General features: G+C 46.8%; 1 protein-coding gene across 1 annotated transcript in view; it reads left to right on the plus strand.

The window, feature by feature from the left end:
- Nucleotides 1-684: 684 nt before the first annotated feature.
- Nucleotides 685-24,205, plus strand: part of SMAD3 (SMAD family member 3) — a 64,130-nt gene continuing 40,609 nt past the window's right edge. Inside the window, exon 1 of the mRNA XM_087704384.1 lies at nt 685-1,135. Within this exon, the coding sequence (XP_087560510.1) occupies nt 930-1,135 (206 nt within the window). The 5' untranslated portion in view covers nt 685-929. The remainder of the gene's footprint in view (nt 1,136-24,205) is intronic.

Raw genomic sequence — 24,205 nt, forward strand, 5'->3', positions numbered from 1 at the left:
CAGTGTTGGGGCATTCACAACTTCTGGAGGCAAGTTGTTCCACTGATTAATTGTTCTAACTGTCAGGAAATTTCTCCTCAGTTCTAAGTTGCTTCTCTCCTTGATTAGTTTCCACCCATTGCTTCTTGTTCTACCCTCAGGTGCCTTGGAAATAATACTTCGTGTGGTTTTGGTTCTATGCCTCTCTTCATTCACCCAAGGATTGCATTGGCTTTTTTGGCTGCTCCACACGGCTGGCTCAGTTTTAAGCGACTCCAAGGTGTCGCTCACAGGGACTGTTTTTGGAGTCTGGTTTTGAGCCATTTGGTCCCAAAGCGGCGAGGGCCGGACTTCGAGGGCGCCCTGCGCGGGCTCCGGGACCCTCCACTCTTCAGATTCGCAGCGGTTGGCGGGGCGGGCGAGGCAAAGCCGGGTTGGGGCCGGACGCCTCCCTTCCTCCCGCGGGTTCCAGCGCCGGCCGAAGCGGGCGGGAGGGCGGGCGGTGGTGGTGGTGGGATCTCGGGGGCAGGTGGCCTCCCTCTGCCCCCGCCCCCTCGGAGGGGGCGGCCCCCCGATTTGCATGCGGCTCAGACGGGCGGCAGAGCGAGCGCGCCTTTGCGCAGGAGACGAGGAGCGCGCCCAGCCGGAGGAGGAGCCGCAGCCGGAGCCGCAGCCGCCGCTAGAGGCGCGTCGGGAGAAGTCGGCGGAAAGTTGGCGGCGGCAGTGGCAGCGGCGTCCTCCGCTTTGTCCCGGGCCGAGCCCGCCGCCGCTCCTGGACCCCGCGCCGCCCGCCTGAGCCGGGGAGAGAGAGAGGCCGGGCTCCCGGAGGGCGAGGGAGGTCCCGGCGCCGCCGGAGAGAGCAGGCAGGCGGGCGAGGCGGACGGGCGGGCGGAGGGGCTCCTGGGCTGCCCTCGGCCGGCCTCCTCCTCCTCCTCCTCCCGGCGCCGGCCATGTCGTCCATCCTGCCCTTCATGCCGCCCATCGTGAAGCGGCTGCTGGGCTGGAAGAAGGGTGAGCAGAACGGGCAGGAGGAGAAGTGGTGCGAGAAGGCGGTCAAGAGCCTGGTCAAGAAGCTGAAGAAGACCGGGCAGCTGGACGAGCTGGAGAAGGCCATCACCACCCAGAGTGCCGCCACCAAGTGCATCACCATCCCCAGGTAGGGCCACTGACCCTCCGGGAGGAGACCCTCCGGGAGATCCCGGGCCCTCGACGGGGAGTCTTTGTTCTCGGGCCGCCTCTCCGCCGCCCGGGGGAGGGAGGCTTCTCGCTTGCGGGGACCGGCCGGGCACTCCGGAGGATGAGCGCCTGCGGGTCCTGCAAGCATCTCCTTCCGCTGCCCCCGGGATCCTTTAGGCACGGATGCCGGCGGCGCTGGGAAGAGGGGGGGGGGCTCTCATTGGGGAGGGGGAGACGAGGAGGGGGCTGAGAAAGTTCCGCGGAGGATGGAGAGGCCCCCGCCGCCCTTGGCAGCTCTTCCTTTCTTTGCCTGCTATGCAAGACCTCGGCAGTCGGAAGTGGAAACGGGGGCGAAGCAAAGAGAGAAGGTTGAAACCAAACACCTTTCAATGAGTTGTGAAAATGTTCCCCGTCGAATTCATGGATTCCCGGTTTGGTTTGGTTTTGGTTAACTTTACATCGATTCAAGGCCTCCCATTGATTGTGTTTATGCCCAAGCAAAACATCGCAGTAATTGCAATTACTCTATGAAATGAAGAGGCCAGCAAATGAAAGTAATGCCTGGCAAGAGGGCAAGAATGGCAAGAAGTCTGTAAACTTCTAGCTCTTTTGTTGGCTAAAGACCTAGAAACCTACTTACCCTCAGGGCCTTTCCTGGGAGTCTGCTCCACCCCTCCCCAGATACCCTGATTTGAGGCTGGAGTGGCTTCCTCACAAGTGACCATGACTGCCCGGCTGTTGCAGCCAAGACCACAATTTGATAGAAGAAGGGCATATATACCTTGCCGGGAACTAGGGCAGGAGATCCACCAGGGTTCAGTTCCTGGGGGATTAGCTGAGGGGGGGGGGTCTGCCTGAGTGGAAGGGATGAGCAGCCTTTGCTGGCTTCCGGCCCTGTCTGCAAACTGCCCGGAGTCTGCAAACTGCCCTGAGGCGTCTGGGTGAGCTGCCTCAGAGACAGGCCCAAGTGGGGCAGAGGTTCCCATGGACTTGGTCTCTGTCTAGCAGCCTCTGGAAGGGCCCTTGGCAGAGATTCTTCGGCCTCCATTGCTGAAGGTCTCCTCCGCACAGGGAGCTCCCCCAAATCGGCCTTTCTTGCTGGGAGAATATTCACAGAGGTCTTTTCCTTTCCTGCCATGGGGTGTGCGAAGGCCTCACCCGCTTGGGAATGACATGGGAGGCGATCCACTTCCAACTCCTGGAGCTTGGAGGGAGAAGGCAGTCGGCCTAAGTTGGACAGGGTGGGGATTGTTCGGCTGGCCAAGCTGTTTCCTCATCATTTATTTTGGCCCTTCATTCTGGGTTCTTATAGCCGGGCGGAATTGCTCCAGTTCACGTGCGTGAGTAGAAAAACACAAACATGGATTGGTTCTTCCAGCAACTATTTGCGGCTGGAGTTTAAGTTTGGTGTTCCATCATAAAGATTTGCTTCTAGAGGGTACCTGGGCTCTTCTCTTCTTCTTTTCTTCTCTCCTCTCCTCCTTGTCTTCTCTTCTCCTCTTCTTCTCTCCTCTCCTTTTCTTCTCTTTTCTTCTCTAAACTCCTCTCCTCTTCTTCTTCTCTCCTCTTCTCATCTCTCCTTGTCTTCTCTCCTCCTCTTCTTCTTCTTTTCTCCTTCCTTCCTTCCTTTCTTCCTTTTGAGGAGGCCTCTCTTTCGCCGCAAGGGGAAAGTTCTCAGCATTGGGCCCAGAAGGCTTGTTTGTTTTCATCCCTGCCTTTTGCTTTCCCAACGCTCTGTAAATGTGAATCTTGGCTGTCAGGATGATTTAGGAGGGGACGGCTGGCTCACACAAAGAGGCATCTGTTGTTCGGGCCAGCCGGGGAGACCGGAGGGGGGGGATGAGGAGGGTCGGGCAGTGCCGAAAATGTTTCTCTTTTGAAAGACGGATCCCAAGTGTCAGGGCAGAGTTGCCTACTTCTCAGGGCGGAGAGGGTGGAAACTGCCTTTTGCAGAGAGGCCGAACTCAAAATCAGGGGCATTTATGGCTGAGGGACAATCCATTCTCCCCACCCCCACCCCACTCATTGTTCTCTGGTAGTGCCAGTTTATTGGTCTGGGGAGGGGTTGCTTTTCTGCAGAAGCTCCTCTGGGTTTGAATTCTCCAGAAGGAACCGGGGGGGGGGGGGGGAGATAGTGAGCTGGCATGCCTCTGAGCCACAGCTTGGGTTAGAGAACCTGATTTCTCCAGATTCCTATTAGAATTCTCTCCTCCTCTCCTTCTGGAGCTCCAGGCAACTTTCCCAGCTCTGCCTCCTCCTGATTTATTCTCTCTCAGCAAGGCAGGGAAGTGACCGGCCTCACATCACCCTCGGTGAGTTTGAAGGTTGAGGAGGAAGTGAACTTGTGGCCTCCAGGTCCTCCTTCCCAACCAACCCTCACCTCAGGCAGCTCTCTGGGTCTTATGCAAAGTCTTCTCCAGAAAGCTCTCTTCTTTTTCATGAGGTCCCTCCCTTGAACTGCCTGCTCAGAGGTCCCTGGCTAATTCTTTTCACTGACCTCAAGACGGGTGAAAACCAGCAGGTTCCCACCGATTCTGGAGAACTGGCAAATGCCACCTCTGGCTCCAGAGTGGGATGGGAATGGAGATTTTGCAGTCTCCTTCCCCTGCCACGCCCACCAAGCCACGCCCACAGAACCGGCAGTAAAAGAATTTGAATTTCACCACTGCCTCAAGACCTTCCTGGAATGCTGCGTGAAACTGATGCTGTTCTTTTGCTTAGTTGTGTAAATGCCCTCCGCAGGTGACAAGTCCCCGGGGATTTGCTTGTGCTGAAATGCATCTGTTCCAGGAGGGCTGATGTGTGAATAGACATGGGGAGACCCTGGTTTGTGTGAAGGCCTTTCCAAGGACGGGACATTTTTCCATTCCACCTTGCAGACCCAGGGTTTTTTTGAGGTGGTGGTGGTTCCAAAGCCTCTTTCCTCATGCAGAGGACGTGGTTGTGTTTTCCCTGGTGGGAAGTGTGCCTGCTGCTTTCGTTACCACCCTTCTTGTGTTCCAGGCCTTTGCTGCCCTTTTGGCTGTGCCCAGACCAGTAACCCGTTTTACAGCATAAGGGGATGGCTGGCTTCGGAGAACAAGCTAAGGTCCTGGTTGAATTTTTCGCAACAGGTTGTGGCACCAGCTACACGTTGCCCTGCATTTAGCTCCTGGCATCTTCCAAGTCCTGCTGCTTTATCTCTCTGCCGTTGGCACTGCTGCAGAATTGTGTTATTTCTGTACTCATATAAAGGAGTGATGGATTAGAGTGGTGTTCTTTATGAATACAGACACTTCAAAAAAAATGAATTCTGGAAGGGAGTCAAGGGCCCTCTTGCTACAGTGGCGTAACTCATTCTGCAGAGTCCTTCGGTTGACTTCTGCAGTTAGGTAATCACGGTAGAATAATCAGGCCTCTGATGAAATGTCTGTGTTAAAAGTAGAAGTTGCAATGACTTTTTAAGAATTACAGCAAATGAAAAAAAGATGGGGATATGCTGTGGGAATTATACGGCAGACTTTAGTCTTCAGCATCTAGCCAGAGGTCTCCAAACTTGGCAACTTTAAGACTTGTGGACTTCAACTCCCAGAATTCTGGGAGTTGAGGTCCACAAGTCTTAAAGTTGCCAAGTTTGGGGGGGGGCACTGATCTAGTCAAACCTTTTTGTAATCTTCTCACTTCCCACAACTTAGGTTTTTAACATCTCGTCTAATGAGAAAGTCGGGGATTTTCAAAAACTTGAATATCTTTTCTGAACTTTGAGTTGGCCTCAGGAAGAAGGCATTGCCTGAACAATGGTTTTGGAGCACAATGGCTAAATTTCTACAGTAAAGAGAGCAGCTTAGCAAAATGATCTCTCCTGCTGCTGAAATGTTAGATTTCTGAAATGTTTCCATCACCGTGTTCCACTAGTGTTCAATTTAGGACAGATCATTGAGCAACTGTCTGAGTTACAACAGCCACCCCAAAAGGAATTTATGACCTGATTTCAAAGTTCCAATGGCTGGATTCAACCCAGTCACGTGATCAGATTTTGGGGCCTTGGCAATTGGCTCGCATTTGGGGCAATTTGCAGTGTCCAGCAGTCATGTGACTGGAAATTTGACTTTGATTTCTGGCATTTGCTTCCAATTTCTGGAATGACCATTGAATAAAACGGATTTGCCTAACAACTGCAATTTGCCTATTGACTATTGCATTCACTTAATGACCACAGCAAAAAAAGGTCATACTCACACGGTGACCTACTTAATGGCTGCAATGGTTTACAGCAGCATGGGTCCGCGTGCCACTTCAGGCACGCGTGTCATAGGTTCACCATCACCTATGTTAGAGCCTTGGGTCTCAAAATGGTTTCATGTTGATTTGTCCTTCAAGAATATCCTCTTCTAGAGGTAGAAGCAAAGTTGGCTCTTAAAAAAGGCAGGGCCAAAAAGGTACATTTCAGAAATGATATGCTAAATAATAAGATAAAGGCTTTACAAATCCTTAGTAAGGTCACACTAGGAACACTGCATCCACTTTGTGTCGCCACATTATATTCCACATCCCACATCAAAAAGATGTTGAGACTCTGGAAAGAATACAGAGAAGAGCAACAAAGATGATAAGGAGGTTGGAGGCTAAAACATACAAAGAACGGTTGCAGGAATTGGGTATGTCTAGTTTAATGAAAAAGAAGGATTGGGGTGACATGATGGCAGTGTTCCAGTATTTGAGGGGCTGCTGCAAATAAGAGAGGGTCAATTCATTTTCCAAAGCACTAAAAGACGAGACAAGAAACAATGGATGGAAACTAACTAAGAAAAAAAGCAACCTAGAACTAAGGAGAAAATTACAGATTACAGATTAACAGAGTTGACAGGGACCTTGTAGGTCATCTAGTCCAGCTCCCCCGCCGCCGCCTAAGCAGGAGACCCTACACCATTTCTGACAGATGGCAGTCCAGTCTCTTCTTGAACACCTCCAGTGATGAAGCTCCCACAATTTCAGAAAGCAACTTCTGTTCCATGGGTTGATTGTTCTCACTATCAGAAAATTCCTCCTTATTTCTAGGTTGAGTCTCTGCTTGATCAGTTGCCTAATTCCTAAAGGAGACAACAATCAACCTATGGAATAGCTTGAAATTGTGGGTGCTCCATCAGTGGGAGCTTTCTAAAGGAGCCTGGATAGCCATTTGTCCAAAAATAGCACAGAGTCTCCTGCTTGAGCTGGGGGTTGGACTAGAAGATCTCCAAAGACCCTTCCAACTCCATTATACAGTGCTCTAAACAACCTCTGCAGATCAGACCGAAGCCCCAATTTAGATGATCAGCCATCTGTTTCCGCAGCAACCAGTTTTGATGTTTCCAAACAAGGTATTGATGAAAATTACTTCCTGCACTTGAATTTCCTAGCAATGATAGAGAAGAATGTTGTCTTGGCCTGTGAATGTTATAAAGCTAGAGTGGACAGTGGCTGTATGAATCCATCCATCATTTGAGTAGCCTCTGGACAGGTGGATTTCCAGAATCCTCCTCACTCAGCATAGCTGTTGCTAAGTTGATTGGGAGTTAAAAGTCACAGATCTGATGGGCGTCAAGGACGATTGGAGAATTTGGGAAGTTTTGGGTGCAGACCTTGATGTCCTTGGATCAGAATCACACGAGGCTTAGTTCTGCCAGTGTAGCTCTTTGCACACTAGTGCAACGCGTGCCGTTTATACCAACAGCTTTTGCGAGTTCTGCAATAGCAACGGGCGCTAAGCATTTCTGCAGGAAATTTGATTTGTCCAAATAAACATTTTATCCTCACCTGCTTTGAAGCGTTGTTGGATTAAGAGGAGGGGGAAGTATTCCGGGTCCATCACAGTTTGTGTGCATTGGCAACAAAAGCAGCAGATGGCAAGGAACCACAGAAGCTGCTGTCCGGAGGTTCCCCGTGGACCAACATCATCTTTGCAGGTTTAAACAAGGGCTTGCTTTTCTCTGGATTCTGTTTATGGCAGACTGGACACCAGATCCTAAAACAATGAACTTTCAAATTTAGAAGTAGGTTGCATCTCAGTTACCGTATTTTTCAGAGTATAAGATGCACATTTCCCCCCCCCCAAAAAAGGGAGTGAAAATCTGGTTGCTTATTATATCTTGAATACAGCATTTTTGGCCTCCCAAAACCATACCCTGCACATCAATTTTTCACAAAAAACGGGGTGTACAGAGGGTTTGGAGGCCCCCAGAGTGATCCTGGCGGCTTGGGAGGGCAAATTTTTTAAAATTTACCTCTTCAGAATCTTGGTGCATCTTATACTCGGGTGCGTCTTATAGTCCGAAAAATACGGTATTTTAAAGCAACGGAAAAGATGGTGATTGAGAGTCATGAGACTAGAGCAGTGCTTCTCAGCCTTGGCAACTTCAAGATATGTGGACTTCAACTCCCAGAATTCCCAGATCTCATATCAGACTTATCAGGAGAGAGCTGTACTAACGCTTTGGGTGTTCTAGTTGAGCTAACCGCAGTGGTGTGAAGTAGGTGCGGACCATCGTCATTTAGGAACCACAATTGGAACCAACAGTGTGGTCATTAAGCAAAGCAGCCATTAAGCAAAACCGCCACTGTGCTTATGTAATCTCCCTTCAGCTTTCCTTTGCTGGATAGTCTTGCAGAGCTTGTCAATGCAAGGATTGGTTGAAAGGATATTTTTCAAACGGCCGTGGGTCATGGTGATGGAGTTGGGGAGCGAGGAGAGGAGGCTTGTGTTCATAATACAGCCTAAAGCAGATTGAAAGAGAGATTGTTCTCGGGCAGTAGAACTTGGGAAATAATTGTTGCGGGGTGGGGGGGTTGGGGAGCTGTAGGAGGAGGTGGTAGAAGTGGAAAAGAATGGAGTAGCAAGCACTGAGTCTTTGAACGCTTGTGGGTGGGTGGGTGGGTGTGTTACCTAGGAACCTGTATCGTAATTTTGGGCCTCTGGTGTTTTGGAGCCTTCTGATTTGGGTGTTCTTAAAAGAACCTGTGGACACCCCTTCCAGGAAGTCAAGCAGAAAATGAAGCCCAAAAAGCCAATGCACTCCTAAGCTGCATTAACAGAGGGATACAATCAAAATCCATTGAGGTACTAATACCACTCTATAAAGCCTTAGTAAGACCCCACCTAGAGTTCTGCATCCAGTTTTGGTTGCCAGGCAACAAAAAAGAGGTTGAGACTCTAGAAAGAGTGCAGAGAAGAGCAACCAGGATGATGAGGGGACTGGAGGCTAAAACATGAAAAACGGTTGCAGGAACTGGGCCTGGCTAGTCTAAGTGAAGAGAAGGACCAGGGGAGACAGGAGAGCAGCCTTCTAATATTTGAGGAGTGGGGGGGGGTCAACCTGTTTTCCAAGGCATCTGAAGGCCAGACAAGGAATAATGGATGGAAACTGACCAAGGAGAGACTCAATCTGGAAATAAGGAGGGATTTTCTGACAGTAAAAGCTGTCAGCCAATGGAACAGAAGTTGCGGGAGCTTCATTCCTGGAGGCTTTTAAGAAGAGACTGGACTGCCATCTGTCAGAAATGGTGTAGGGTCTCCTGCTTGGGCGGGGGGTTGGACTAGATGACCTACAAGGTCCATTCCAGACAGACAAGGTCTGTTATTCTGTAATCTTTGCTCGGTAAGTGGGCCGGACCAGAGACTTACCCGAGATAACTTGAGCACTGCTGGAAGGCAAGTTGCTGTTCTCCCACAAAGTGGCCTTGAGTTTTTTGGCACACTGAAGCCAGCTTGGCAGCGCTGTGCCCTCTAAACTGTCTTGGGCATGAAATGCCTCCCCTACATATTTAAAGGATTAGACTTGCATAACACAAACCTCATTACAGGGACAGTAATTTAGACCTTTGGCAAGCATATTAAATCTTGATTTTAGAATAATTTATCACCAGTTGATGCTCTTCGCAACATGGAACATGGGTTTTGCAAAGGTCGCCTGAGGTCAGTCAGAACTGTACAGTCACTGAGGTTGGACAAAATCTCCTTCTTGCTGCCAAGAGTTTTCCCATTTTCTTTTCCTATTCGCCTCCCTTTCTAAAGTTCCAGTCATCGTGGATGGTCTTCTTTTGTCCCTCAGTAGCAGGGGGTTTTCCAGGCATTTATGGGTGATCGATGGTTCTTTTTAAAAAACATATTAAGCTGGGAAGGTGATTCTGGAGGAGAAACTGTTGCTCCTCTGGAATTAATGTTATATGATGACATCTTGAACAGTCCTTTGCTGAGGCTTGAACGAAGTGTTCTTATCCACTTGCTACTTGGCTTCCAAGCAAGGAGAGAAGCTTCTTGTGGATTCCCCCCTCTCCCCTCCCCCCCCTTGTGCTGAAATTCTACGGAAGTGCTTTGCATATGCAACTTTGAGGCTTACCACATCCACCCCCACCTTCAGGGAAGGGTGCAGGACTTTCCCAGCGCTCCATCATGTCAATTCACAGCAGAGACGAGCCTTGAAATCATGGCATAGTAACCATTTCTTTTCCAGGGAAAGGCTCTGTGCAGGCACATCCCCATTACAAGAAGCGCTTTGTTTGACCCTAAAAAGGGGGTAGGAAGAAAATAGCAGAGAGTTTTGTTATGCAGAGGCTGCATAGAATAGCCATGAAGCCAGAGGCTAAGTTGGGTTTGTGTAAGTTGGGAAAATTGGTGTCTTCTTTTATACAACAGTGGGAAAATTCCACCAGATCTTCTATTCAAATTCTAGAATGTGGGCGTTAAATCAACCTCTGGTACAACTTTGCTAAAATCAGCAGGACTTCTGTTGACCGCAACTTCTGTTGATTTCCCTGTTCATTCTTGAAAATGATGACATCTGAACCCAGTGCTTTGCATTTTATGTTTTTCTTCATATAAAGCCAACTGGACTAAAGATGGGTACATGAGTACTCTACAAGGACTGTTGATGGGCTTAGCAGGCCACCCAATGGGAAACTGCAGATTGACATTGTCCGAAACAACAGTCATTTCTGCACTGGGTTCCCATATTGAGTTCATTGACTCAGAGATCGAATTGCCTTTATTTTGAGAGCTTCAGTTTATTTTGTTTATTTTGAGGGATGAAAACTAATGAAGGAAAGGAGCAATCTAGCACTAAGGAGAAATGTCCTAACAGTGAGAACAATCAACCAGTCGAATGCTTTGCCTCCAGAAATTATGGGTGCCCCATCACTGGAGGGGTTCAAGAAGACCCTGGTCAGCCACTTGTCTGAAATGGTAGAGATTCTCCTGCTTGCACAGGGAGTTGGATTAGATGACCCACAAGGTCTCTTCCAACTCTGTTACTCTAGGTTCAAGTCTATGTTTCCGGGAACAACTTTTAGCCAACAGATAAGTTGACTATCAGAAACCACAGATGAATATTGTCAGAAACAACATTGATCTCTATGCCGGATTCCCATCTATAAAGTGGTGTTCCCTGCAAGGATGCAATTCCAAGGGATCCAGTTAAGGGATCCACCACTTCCTGTACCTTGAATTTTGGCCTACCCACATCAATTGTGTTTTACTGGATCACCTGATCACTAGTTCCCATCAGCGTCTCATGCCAAAGGTCCAGCTAAATCTTTCACCAAGCTTCCACTCATGGTTTGTCCACTATGACTTTCAGGCCATGATGCCAGATTATTGAACTCTGTCTTATGGTGATGTTCAGCCTGGCCCTAAATAGGCGTGCTTGGAAATTATTAAAATAAGTTACTCACAGATTGTTTGCCAATACGCCAATCCTTTTTATTGTTCTTCCATGGTAAGATAATTTGCTTTAGGTTTTGAGTCATATTTGATTAGGAAATCTGAGACATTGAATGATTTAAATCCTAGCTTATTGAGCATTTAATTCATCATGCTGTGAATCAAAATGAGAATTTATGGTTAATTAATATCTTGATTATTTTTTGTAACTTGGATTTATAAACTGATATGATGATCTAAGTAGGCCATTTTAAATAATAAACTTGATTGCATGGAAAGAATAAGGATAGGAATTGGATTGCTCATTTGAGTTTGATTCAGAGATCAGATTGTCTTTATTTTGAGGGATTATGTTTCCAGGAGCAACTTTTAGCCATCTTTAGGTGGTGGTAAGTCAACTGAATTCTAGTTAAAAACCTTCTTTTTTTTTATTAAGTATGGGCTACTTTGTCAGGCCTTGACATTCCACAGATTTTTTGTGGGAAGCCTTAACTGGTCTCACTCCTGGTTCTGTATTCTAGTCACCCTTGTGTTCTTTGATGTAGACCAGTAGACCAGTGTTTCTGAACCTTGGTAGCTTGAAGATGTGTGGGCTTCAAGGTGTGTTGGGCCAGAGACCCCAAGGTACTACGGAACCCACCAAGTGGTTGGTCCAATTGTTGTCATCAGGGGTATCATGATGCTTTGTCAACCATGAAAGACAGGGAAGGGCTTTGGACTATATAGGTAGTCCTCACTTAGTGACTTCTTGTTCAGCAACCATTTGAAGTTACAACAGTGCTCAAGAAGAAGACTTATGGCCGGTCCTTGAAGTTGTGGCTGTCGCAGTGTCCTCACAGTCACAGGACCATGACTGGGGCACTTGGCAACCGGCACACAGTGACAGTGGTCACAGCTTTCCACAGTCACATCATCACCATTTGTGATCTTCACTGCCAGCTTCCAATAAGTCAAGTCAGTGAGGAAATCAGTCACCACCTGATGTTGTGCTTAATAATTATACATGATTCCTTAACAACCACAGCCTGAATTGTCATTGTACACTGAAGATTACATTTAATTTCATTGTACAAGGTACAATGACAATACAGTAAACTAAACTAAACTTCAACTCCCAGAATTCCCCAGCCAGCTATGCTGATTGGGGGATTCTAGGACTAGAAGTCCGCACAACTTCAAGCGACCAAGGTTGAGAAACACAGACGGCTTTATATTTAGATTGCGTTTCAAGACAGTTGAACTAGGGAAGGGTGGGACCCATTTAAACTTGAATAAAGTTTTTTATTATTCATTTATTTATTTGTATCATGCCTCTATTATTTTTGCAAATAACTCAAGGTGGTGAACTTATCCAGCACACACCCCTCTTCCTATTTTCCCCACAATGACAAACCCTGTGAGGTGAGTTGGGCTGAGAGAGAGAGAGTAGCTCCAAGTCACCCAGCTGGCTTTCATGGCTAACTAGAACTCCCCATCTCCTGGTTGATTGGCCATTAGACACCCAGCCAGCTTTCATGGCTAAGGCAGGACTAGAACTCCCCACCCCCTGGTGATTTGCCCAAAGCCACCCACCTGGCTTTCATGACTAAGATAGAACTAGAACTCCTCGTCTCCTGGTGATTCACCCAAAGTCACCACCCTGGCTTTCATGTCTAAGGCAGGACTAGAACTCCCCGTCTCCTGGTGATTTACCCAAAATCACCCAGCTGGCTTTCATGACTGCAGTGAGACAAGAACTCACAGTCTTCTGCTTGCTAGCTTGGTGCCTTAATGACTAGACCAAGAATGTATTTATTGTGCCTGCTTACAGCTATTTCCGTAACCAGCTGACCAGCATGAGGTGGTCCTGAGGGCATGCACGACAGCCTTCCTTCTCTTCCCCCGGGGCACCTTAGTGTGCTGAGTTGTGTGTATGTGCATGACATTCACGCAAGGCCCCCAGCAGGGATGTGGGGTCACCTTGTTATGCATAGCCAAGGCGCTCTGCTGGTGTTGAAATTGTCCCTGTGCCAGGCCATTCTCTGGCTCCCACTTGGGTTTTGATTGCCCTTCATGTGTGGCAAGGAGCCCTGACCACATTACCACATCAGCAGGCGCACTCTGAGGAGGCCAGCTGCCTGCTTGTCATACTAACCACAGATCAATGTTGGGCTCGCTAGGGAAAGTAGCACTGCTCCCATCTCCCGTGCATAAATGGTAGCCTTCACCTGCCTGCCTGGACAAACTCCCGGAATTCTCCAGCGAGCATGGCCATCGCTGGGAATTCTGGCAGCTGAGCTGCAGATACCAGAGCTGAGGAGCACGTGGCTGCATTGCAGACCCAGAGCATTCACGGAGCTAAATGACATCATATGAGTTGTGCTGTTCTGCTTTACACAATTTGCACGATGCTTTCTAATGGAGACCTGCATTGGTAGATGTCTTCTAGGGGGAAAAATTCCCTTTGGGGAGAAGAAAAGGCATCCAGTCTGCTGATTTATTTATTTATTTATCCCGCCTCTATTACTTTCTAAGGAACTCAAAGGGACAAAAATACCTAATACTCCTTCCATCTTCTCTTTTTCCCACAACAACAATCCTGTGAGGTGGGCTGGGGACTGAACCAAAATCATCCAGCCAGCTTTCATGTCTAAGGCAGGACTAGAACTCTCCATCTCCTGGTGACTGGCCCAAGGTCACTCAACTGGTTTCATATCTAAGGCAGTACTAGAACTCTGTCTCCTGGTGATTGGCCTAAAGTCACTCCCCTGGCTTGCATGTATAAGATGGAATTAGAACTCTCTTGTCTCCCAGTTTTTAGCCAGCCTCCTTCAACCTGATACCAAAATGGCTGATTTCTAACTTACAACTAAACGCTTCCCTATTGCAGGATCCAATCTTGGCCGGTCAATGGGACCAGAGGTTTAGGCTTCACTATTGGTTTATTGTATTGTGATATTCTGTGTGCTGTGTGCTCCAATGGGGAAAATGGTGTTAGTTACAATCATTATAATAATAACAGTTCCGCTTGATTAGTAAGCAAAGGCTTGTGCAATACCTTCCTCTCCAGAGCAATACAGCTGTGCCATATGTGGAACATGATGTGAAGCCAAGAAAGATGAAAATCAATTCCTTCCCCCCTCCTTCTCAATGTATTCTCTGGACAAAATATATCCCCTTTTCAGAAAGTTTTTTTTTTGTCCACTTAAATTCCTAACTTTTTTTTAAAGTAGATGTTCTTACTCTGCTTTCTCTGTATGCTTTGCTATTCTGAGTTGCACGTTTTCCAGTTTGCCCGTCCAGCCAAATTCTTGGAAGATGGCCTTTAAAAATCTGATTTAGTAATTTTCAGCTACTTCTACTGGGGTTTGAAGTGACCTGCTTTTGACAGTTTGCTGGAAAGTCAGAATCAAAATAGATTCAGGAAAATCTCTTTTCAGGCAATAATAGCGTGCTAAAGGTAGGAGCACTAAATCATAGAAACACCCTGCATACGTGTAGTTTTAACTTTTGCTTGGGGTCATTCCCCTGGCCTGGAATCTGCATTGGAGCTGATCTGGAGATGACCGTTCAGCTGTTGTGGTTTGTAAATTTTCCCACCTTGGTCACTGTCAACTGTCTTTTCAGATTCAGATTGTAGCTCCCAGAATTCCAGCCAGTTGCAGCTTGAAGGTGCCAGGTTGGGGAAATTAATACACAAAGAGAACAGAACAGAACCGAAGAACAGAGTTGTGGGTCTTCTAGTCCAACCCCTGGCTCAAGCAGGAGACTCTATACTATTCCAAATAAGTGGCTGTCCAGTCTCCTGTTAAAAACCTCCAATGATGGAGCACCTATAACTTCTGAAGGCAACTTCTGTTCTACTGGTTAATTGTTTTCACTGTTAGGAAGTTTCTCCTTAGATCTAGGTTGCTTCTCTCCTTGATTAGGTTCCATCTCTTGTCCTGCCTTCAGGTGCTTTGGAAAATAGGATGATCCCCTCCTCTTTGTGAGCCCCTCAGATATTAAAACACTGCTATCATATCACCCCTAGGCCTTCTCTTCACTATAGACATTCCCAATTCCTACAAAGGTTTTCATATGTTTTAGATTACAGTCCCCATATCATCTTTGTTGTTCTTTTCTGCACTCTTTCCAGAAACTCAACATTTTTTTATAATATGGATGCAGTATACCAAGTGCGGTCCTACTAAGGCTTTATAAAGTGGTACTAATACTTCATGTGCTATTGATTGTATCCCTCTGTTAAGGCAATTTAGGATTGCACTGGCTTTTTTGTCTGCCGCCGCACACAACCGGCTCATATTTAAGTGATTGTCCACTGAGACTCCAAGATCTCTCTCACAGTTACTGATATTGACCTTAATCAGTACTTGAATGCTTGCTTTTATTCTTGTCTAAGTGTAAAACCATACTTTTCTCTGCATTGAATTTCATTTTTGTTTGAAAGGGGCCAGAGATTGAATTATAATTGGACAAGAAAGCGACTAAGTGGTAGAACTACACAGAAAACTCATGAAAATAGGATTCCCAGGGTTTTGTTCTATCTCAGTGATGGGTAACCTTTTTGTCATTGCATGCCGAAAGAGCCCACACCCGTAATGCAATGTGCGTGCCTCCCCACATGCACTTGTGACACACATACGTACTATGGCCTGTTTTGGGCCTAGCAAGTCTCCCTGCAGCCTCCTGTGACCAAAAATGGGGTGCGGGGGGGCACACACTGACACCCCATGCCACTCCGCTCTTGTGCCCTACCCCCCTGCGCATGCCTGGTGGAAACTCCAAAATCAGCTGGCCAGCAGGAGGTGCGTGCGCATCTGCGGTGGAACTGAGCTTGGGCGACTGCTTGCATGCTCACAGAGAGGGCTCTGGTGCCACCTGTGGCAGGAGTGACATATGTTCTCCATCACAGTTCTATCTCCACAATCCACATATTAATGCTACGTATCATGTCTGGCACATTGCATCCCACTCCTGTGCACTGGTTTACTGGTACTTAGCAATATCATACCATCCCACATTAGAAGATGACATGCTCTCGTTTGGCCGTGGTCAAGGATGCTGAATATCAAGGCCTCTTCACCAGGCCACGCCCAGCCCATCACAAGACGGAAACCCCATAGAGCAGTTTGGAAAACAGCTCCCGGTGGTCCTTGACCACCATTGAGCCCCAATATTTCTGTTGCTAAGTAAGGCAGCAGTTAGGTGAGTTTTAGCCCCATTTTACGACCATTCTTGCCCTGGTTGTTAAGTGAATCATTGCAGTTGTTAAGCTACTAACATGGTTGTAAAGTGAATCTGTTTCCACCATTGAATTTGCTAGTGGGGAGGTCGCAAAAGGGGATCACAGGACCTCCCCAGGACACTGCAACCGTCATAAATACCAGTCAATTGCCAAGTGTCTGAATTTTGATCACGTGATCATAGAGATACCGCAATGGTTGTAAGTGTGAAAAATGGTCATATGTCAGTTTTTTCACTGCCATCGTAACTTTGAACAGTCACTAAGCAAACTGTTGTAAGTTAAGGATTTCCTGGATTCACTTAATCCCAGTTTAACCCCAAAAACACCCGGAGAGAGGAAAGGTCCAGGTGCCTCCTTGTGGCCTGACCATTAGTGGTCCCTCTGCCAAAGTACCAGGTTTTGACCTGCCTTGCTCTGTCTTTAAACTTAAACTTTAAACTTTAATAGAATTTGTATGCCGCCCACTCCCTAGGGACTCTGGGCGGCTCACAACAAGTAAAAGCATTTAAAACATTTAAAATTACAGAATTAAAATCAACAACATCCATTCCATCAAATGGGGCTGGAAGTTAATCAACAGCCCCAGGCCTGCTGGAACAGCCAGGTCTTGGTCGCTTTACGGAAGGCCGGGAGAGTGGTGAGGGTCCAGATCTCTGCAGGGAGCTCGTTCCACTGGCCAAAATTGAACAGAATCAGGCGCGACACTAAAAGAACTCCCTCTGCCCTGAGTCAGTGGGGGTGGAAAGACTCCCCTTGCTGAGATGGTGGTGCAAAATATTAAACACATTGTTCAATGTGCGTTCTCTACTTCCCTAGAACAGAGGTGTCAAACTCATGGGCTGCGGGCTGCGTCCGACCCACAGGGTGCTTAGATCCAGCCTGTGGGGCCGCCCTGGAAACAGTGAAAGACTGGCCCGCGGTGCCACTCTGCTAGCAAAAATGGAGCGCAGGAGAGCTGTATACACCCCTCCCGAGCTCTGTTTCCGCTGCCAGAGGCACCGCAGGCCAGCCCACTGCTGTTTCCAGGGTGGCCACATCCGTCCTGCAGGCCTTGAGTTTGACAGCCCTGGTCTAACTGAAAATGGAGGGATTATTAACAGCCCTCATGGAGCAAAAGATGAAGGGGTTGCGGGGGTGTTGGTGGTGAGCTTCCACCTGCAGTTGCTCTTGACAGGAAAACTGAGGTCCCTTGGATTGGAGGGAGCAAACCGCCCCTCCCAGGCCACCACAGGTGCCCCTAACACGAATGATGTCGAGCTGGCCATGCCCCCGCTGCCCCCCCGAAATCAAATACAACCCTGATGCGGCCCTCAATGAAATTAAGTTTGAAACACACACACACCCCTGCCCTCAAAGGTCTGCACGAAGTAACGCTAGAGATAATTATCTGGATAGCTGAACTGGACATCCAATTTTGAGAACACTGAGATACTCCCATGGAATGTTTACCTATAATTACGTGGACTGCATATATCTATATATCTAATATATCTAATATATCTATATATCTATATCATCTATATATCTATATCATCTATATATCTATATCTCTATATTTATAGCATCCATCTATCTATCTATCATCTATCTATCTAATAATTCCTCTTATGTTCTCATCCCATGCTAAGCAATAAGGGCTGTGTCTCACGCAGGCAATCCTTGACTCACAACCTTTCTTTTAATGGCCATTCAGATTTATGAGAGTGCTGAAGAAAGGGACTCACCCTTGATCTTGTCACATGGCTATTCCGGTATCTCTACACATTTGGGCCCAAGGCAACCCGTGCAAAGTCCCAGAGTTGTGTGGCTGCCATTTGCAACTTTCCCAGGGGACTTCTGAGAAACAAAGTCAATAGGGGAAACTGGATTCACTTAACAACCACAGCAAAAAGGGTTGTAAAATGGGATGCGGCTCACTTGATAACCCATTGCTTAATGATGGAAATTCCGAACACCATTGTGGTCGTAAGTCAAGGAGTACCTTATTTCACTGAATGAATGCAGATGTCTGTTTAGTCAATTGAATGGGTCCTGCATTTAAATTGCAATTTTTAATATACAAGTAGTACTCAACTTACGACAGTTCATTTAATGACCATGGAAAAGTACGATACTGAAAAAGTGGCTTGGGATCGGTTTTTCACACTTGCAACCATTGTAGCCTCCCCTTGGCCACGTGATCAAAATTGGGAAGCTTGGCAACTGATTCACATTTATGACAGTCGTAGTGTCCCCGGGTTCATGCGATCCCCTTTTGCGACCTTCTGAAAAGCAAAGTCAATGGGGAAGCCAGCTTCACTTAACAACCATGTTACTAACTGAATAACTGCAGTGATTCACTTCACAAATGCGACAAAGTCATAAAATGAGGCAAAACTCACTTAACAAATGTCTTGCCAACAGAAATTTGGGGCTTGGTTGTGGTCGGAAGTGGAGGACGACCCATCTAGTTATTTCGAATCGTGAGCCCCCTGCACCGTTTTCCCTAAGCGCCAACACGGGAAGCCAAATCTGAACAAAAGTATTGAATTGCAGCTCTCTTTCTCACCTCCTTCAGCTCCTCTGGATGCTCTTAGAGCCCTTTGAAACCCGAGAACATCTGACAGCTGCTCCCCAGGGGGGTTTGGTCCAAGGGAGGATAATTATAGCTACAGCAGGGCTGTTGGCCTGGGCAGCACTTTACAGAGTTCGCAGGCCACTTTTTCTGAAGGAACCTCTAATTGAAAAACGGGGAAGAAGAAGGTGATTAACAGCCCAAAGACGAAGGCGTTGCAGGAGTCTCAGTGGTTGGCTTCCACCTGCAGAAAAACTGAGATGGGGGGGGTGTCCCTTGGATTGGAGGGAGCAGAGAATGAAGGGACCCTCTCTCCCCCCCATGCCTCTCCTCCACCACTTCTCAGCCTTCGTGCCAGTAGCCCTTCCGTGCTTGTTGTCAACAAGGTTGTTTGCCAGAAGACGTGAGCACCTGGTGAGTCACCTTCCCACTCCCAGGCCCGAGGCTGCAAGTGCAAGGCAGTGAGGTGTGGCTCCAGGCGGGAGAAATTTCTGGTTTGCAAGGCTTGTCATTGTTTAAAATCTCCCGTAGTTGGGTGCAAATCGTGCCTTTTTGCAGCTTGAACGATTTTTTTTGCAGAGTGAATCACTTTCTAATATCTCAGGAGCTCTCACCAATAATGTGGGAAGCGCTTAATAGCGGCTGAGTCAGTCAGAGAGGTTTTGAGTCACCCCCTCTCAGCCCTGATCTGAACCCTTGGGGGTGGAAACAGGCCCCTGCCAGTGGAATGAGCACAATGTTGGCAGAACGTGGCTTGTTGCACGATAGTCCCCCGATGGCCTCTTGCCTGGAATTCAATCATGGAAAGGTTGTGTGGCGGTATTTCTTAAGGTCGGCCTCTTGTCGTTTTATTTCTGGATTCCTGACCTGCTGTTATAAACTCTCCTGGCCCCTTGGGAAGATTTGGAGAAGAAAGGGGAATAAAGCAACTTTTCTGGCCAGGGTAAAACTTAAGAAAGAAATTAGTTCAGGCCAGAGGTGGGTTGCTCCCGGTTTTACTACCAGTTCGTTTGCACTCCACCTGCATGTGCAGTTTGATGTAAACTGTTCTTCACGCATGCGCAGAACAATGTACATTGAACTGCACACGCACGTACACAATTAAACAACATGCCGGCAACGGAAGCAGCGACCAGGGAACTGGTTCAGGGGCGTGGCCAGCCTGGGTCGCTGCTGGTTCTGCGACCCAGCTCAAAATACCACTACTGGTTCGACTGAAGTGGGCCAAACCGGGAGCAACCCAACTCTGGTTCGGCCTGCTCTTGTCTGTTGCCTTCAAATGATGGCCTCTTGTTTTAAGCAATCTGGATTCAGATCCTGCTGGAACTGTGTGCATGGGACACTTTCTTGTCACATCCAGTTTTGGATGAAATGATTAACAGATTAACAGAGTTGGAAGGGATCTTGTAGGTCATCTAGTCCACTTCCCCACCCAAGCAGGAGACCCTACATCATTTCTGACAGATGGCAGTCCAGTCTCTTCTTGAAAGCCTCCAGTGATGAAGCTCCCACAACTTCTGAAGGCAACTTCTGTTCCATGGGTTGATTCTTCTCACTGTCAGAAAATTCCTCCTTATTTCCAGCTTGAATCTCTCCTTGTTCAGTTTCCACCCATTATTCCTTGTCCGGCCTTGGAAAATAGCTTGAGCCCCTCCTCTCTGTGGCAGCCCCTCAAATATTGGAAGATTGCTATCATGTCTCCCCTGGTCCTTCTCTTCACTAGACTAGCCATGCCCAATTTCTGCAACCGTTCATCATTTTAGTCTTCAGTCCCCATGATATTGAAAAGAAGGGGTTTTATGCATTTGGGCCTGATTTTTTTTTTGTTGTTGTTGAAGAAACTCTCATTGCTCAAGCAGAATATTTCTCAACTTTGGCAACCTTAAGATGTGTGGAGTTTATAACTGGCTAGGGAATTCTGGGAGTTGAAGTCCATGTGTCTTAAAAGTTGCCAAGGTTGAAAAACTTTGCTTTAAACAATTAACAATTAAGTGGTGAGTCATATAATGAACCAAACAGCATTTGGGTACCCTGCCTCCCATTTGTAATTGGCATTCCAGGCCAGCAGTCAGATCTGCCCCCACACCTGCTTCATCATGATAGCAGCCTGCCATAAAGTGTGGGGAATGTGGATGGGAGGACATAAGGAGGGGGAATGACAGGAACCGGAAGTACCAACCAGAGACAAGAGTTGAATGATCCAAGGATACAAGCCTGTGAATACAATGCAAATGCACACCAAAGAGGCACCAAACTATGAATCTGTTACCAAAACACCCAGTGTGAAGCTTATTGGACACCACCAAGATGACCAAAGGCCTAGGACAAAGGAAGATCACCAGGTTTACATGGGAAATCCCCAGATCTGGCTTTGCTATGCCGTAACCACTTGGCTTTAGTAAAAGTAAACGTTTGACTATAAATGGAGTTGAGAGTCTTTCTTTCCTGAATGCTCAAGTTTAGACAGGCCTGACACAAGCAAATAAGAACTAATCCACCTCTTGAAAGGATGAAGGTTTCTTGTTGGGCCCATATTTAATTTCCCATCAATTCATGATCAGAGGATTGGGGGCTGATGTGTCTCATTTTTTGCATTGCCTTCTGATGGTGAGAGTTGGCTTGTAGGGAGAGTTGGCAGCAAAGTCTGATTGAGAACAGCAAAATTTGTTACCCTCCAGATAACAAACATTAGACAGCAGAAGGTTGCGTCACACAATCTTTTCCTAGGTAAATGTGGGCTGAAGGATATTTTGTCTTCAGAGCAGAGATCCACTTGCCTGGACTAGCTTACTCTACTCTGTAATCATATGGAATAGCTCACAGAGATCCTTACTACTTGAGCTTAGGCAACACAGGACATCATACCTTGTAATTATTGAAAAGCCACAGGTGATTAACAAAGCAAAGCCATTAAAATATGGGCAATTCATCTGACTGCATTAGTTGTCCTGGAGCACACACACCCCTTTGCAAATAAAGTGCAGTTTGGAGGAGAAGACTAAGGACTGCTAGGTTATGACTGGGTTTGCATGAGTGGACAATCGGTGTGATCTTACAGCAGATTTGCCCAGATCAGAAATTGTCGAATTGGAGGGTCACCAGTGAGATGGGCTAAGAGATTTCCAGGTATCTTAATCAGCGTTTCACTGGATAACAACTCTGGAGTGAAAAAGAGAATACAAGTAGTCCTCGACTTACGACCATAATTGAGCCCAACATTTCTGTTGCTAAGCGAAACATTTGTTTTGCCTTATTTTTCAAACTTCTTCTCGCTACAATCATTAAGTGAATCATTGCAGTTGGTAAGTTAGCAACACAGTTGTTAAGTGAATCTGGATTCCCCTTGGAACTTTGTTTATCGGAAGGCCGCAAAAGGGATCACATAACCCCAGGACATTACGACTGTCATAAATATGATTCAGTTGGCAAGCGGCTGAATTTTGATCACGTGACCATGGGGTGCTATAATGGGCGTGCAAAAAATGGTCATAAATCCCTTTTTTTCAGTGCCATAATTTTGAGCGGTCACTAAATGAACATGTATGAGAGGGGAAAACAAGCAATGTTGGAGCTGCGTGGTTTGCATCGTCACAAACTTAGTTTTTAAGCTGTACTTTTTCAAAGTTGGCCACTTGAAAGCGTGCGGACTTCACCCCCCAGAATTCTCCAGCCGAGCAGCGACCAAGGTTGAAAAGCACCGTTCATAGTGGAGTGATGGGAGCTAGATCAGATTTACAATCTTCATATTTAGCATTTCCTGAGGAGTTTTTTGGATTTGTGCCACTGCTGAGATCAGATTTTGGTCGGAGGTTTCTTGTGTTAAGAAACCATGTGAGAAAAGAGCGAAGGGGGCTTTATGGCCAAGGAGAATTGGGACAAGAGACCAGGAAGCTGTGGAAGCTCCCTCAACTCTACATTTGCCTGTAAAAAGAAAGGGAGCAGCCCCGTCTATGAGCAACATCCTGCCTCCTTACTAACCCCAGTGTCATGTCTCCCTCGATGCTCTATGTACAATCGTGGTGTGTGCTCAAACACGCCTCCAACCCTTTGGTTCTGAAGTGTCACTATCAACAGTGAAGGTGGCTGGGCAGAGGCCATCTTGTTTAAATAGGTAGATATGATTCACTTTGGGCCCTTCGTGGCAGAATTTGCATAACACGCGCTCAACTCTCAACCACATGAATGAGAATGAAGCACCGTTGCTACGTTCCCAGAAACAGCTGGACTCAAACAAACAAACCATGTTTAGTCTAGCATATGGCCCCCAGATTCCTAAGACAATAGCTGGGCCCTGCAATGCTTTAAATCTCAGACTATACAACTCCGTTTTAGCCTAATCTAAGGAGACCCACCCTACGAGTGATTTATGTATTTGGAGTGCCTGACTTAATGGTTGGCTTAAGAGCTAACTTACTTTGCGTGGCTTGCTTAACACAGGTTTCCTTGTTTTGGGAGGATGAGTATCTTATGGCTCGTGAGGAGAAAGTGTCATGCTCACTTTGAGTGGCACATTGAACAAACATTGCAGTTTGTGCCCCCGAAACACATTTCTCTGAACTTTGCTTACAAAAAGAAATCAGCTTCAGGTAGTCCTTGACTTATGACCACGGATGAGCCCAGAATTTCTGTTGCTAAGCGAGACAGTTGTTAAGTAAATGTTCCCCCGTTTAATGAGCTTTCTTGACACAATTGTTAAATGAATCATTGCAATTGTTAATAGCATGCTTATTAAGCATGGACTTTACTTGTCAGGTCACAAAAGAGGATCACGTGGCCGTCATAAATATGAGCCAGTTGCCAAGGGTCAATTTTGATCACATAACTGTAGTGATGCTGCATGGATTATAATTGTGAAAACGCTTATAAGTCGCTGTTTTCAATGCCGTTTGAATGGTCACTAAACAAACGGTTGTAAGTCAAGGACTGCCTATAAATGACTGGTGTTCTTTACACACACACCTATACTTACTGGAGAATATTTGAAGACATTTCATATGATATAAAGAGGAGCCTGAGTCCAACTAATTTAATATTTCGCTTCTCCCAGCATCATGTAGTCCTCAGGAGCATTTTTAAAAATGGGGTGGGATCCCTGCCCCCCCAAAGGGTTGCTCTGCAAGTGTGCATACCCACTCAGGGAAAATAGAAGACAAAGGTAAGCTGAAGTGATAAAAATAACAGAGTTTTGAAGGGACCTTGGAGGTCTTCTAGTTTAACCCCAAGCTGGAAAAAAAAGGGAAATAGAAACCCAGATGACACACTATTAAATGAGGGCGGGGGAAAGGGGGGGGAAATAGAAAGTTATTACTATATAAATATACATTTAAAGGATGATGTAATTATTAAAATGAAAAATAAAATGAGGAAGAGGGAAATTAAGATTGTTATCTAAATACAGAACCGGGTTTGCGCGAACAGCATCCCAAAAATACATCGGATTGAAGAGGAAATATGTAAACACAACAACGGAAAGGGGGAAGGGAGGGAGGAGTAAGGGAAAGGTAGGAGAAGCGGAGAGAGGGAAGGAGAGGGAAAGAAGAAAGAGAAAAGGAGAAGAAGAAAGTAGAGAAGAAGGGAGGGAAGGAGAAAAGAGGGA

This window comes from Thamnophis sirtalis, unplaced genomic scaffold (genome assembly GCF_051295495.1).
Source record: "Thamnophis sirtalis isolate CommonGarterSnake01/CBP01778 unplaced genomic scaffold, rThaSir2_p1.2 scaffold_2, whole genome shotgun sequence".
Taxonomy (NCBI): domain Eukaryota; kingdom Metazoa; phylum Chordata; class Lepidosauria; order Squamata; family Natricidae; genus Thamnophis; species Thamnophis sirtalis.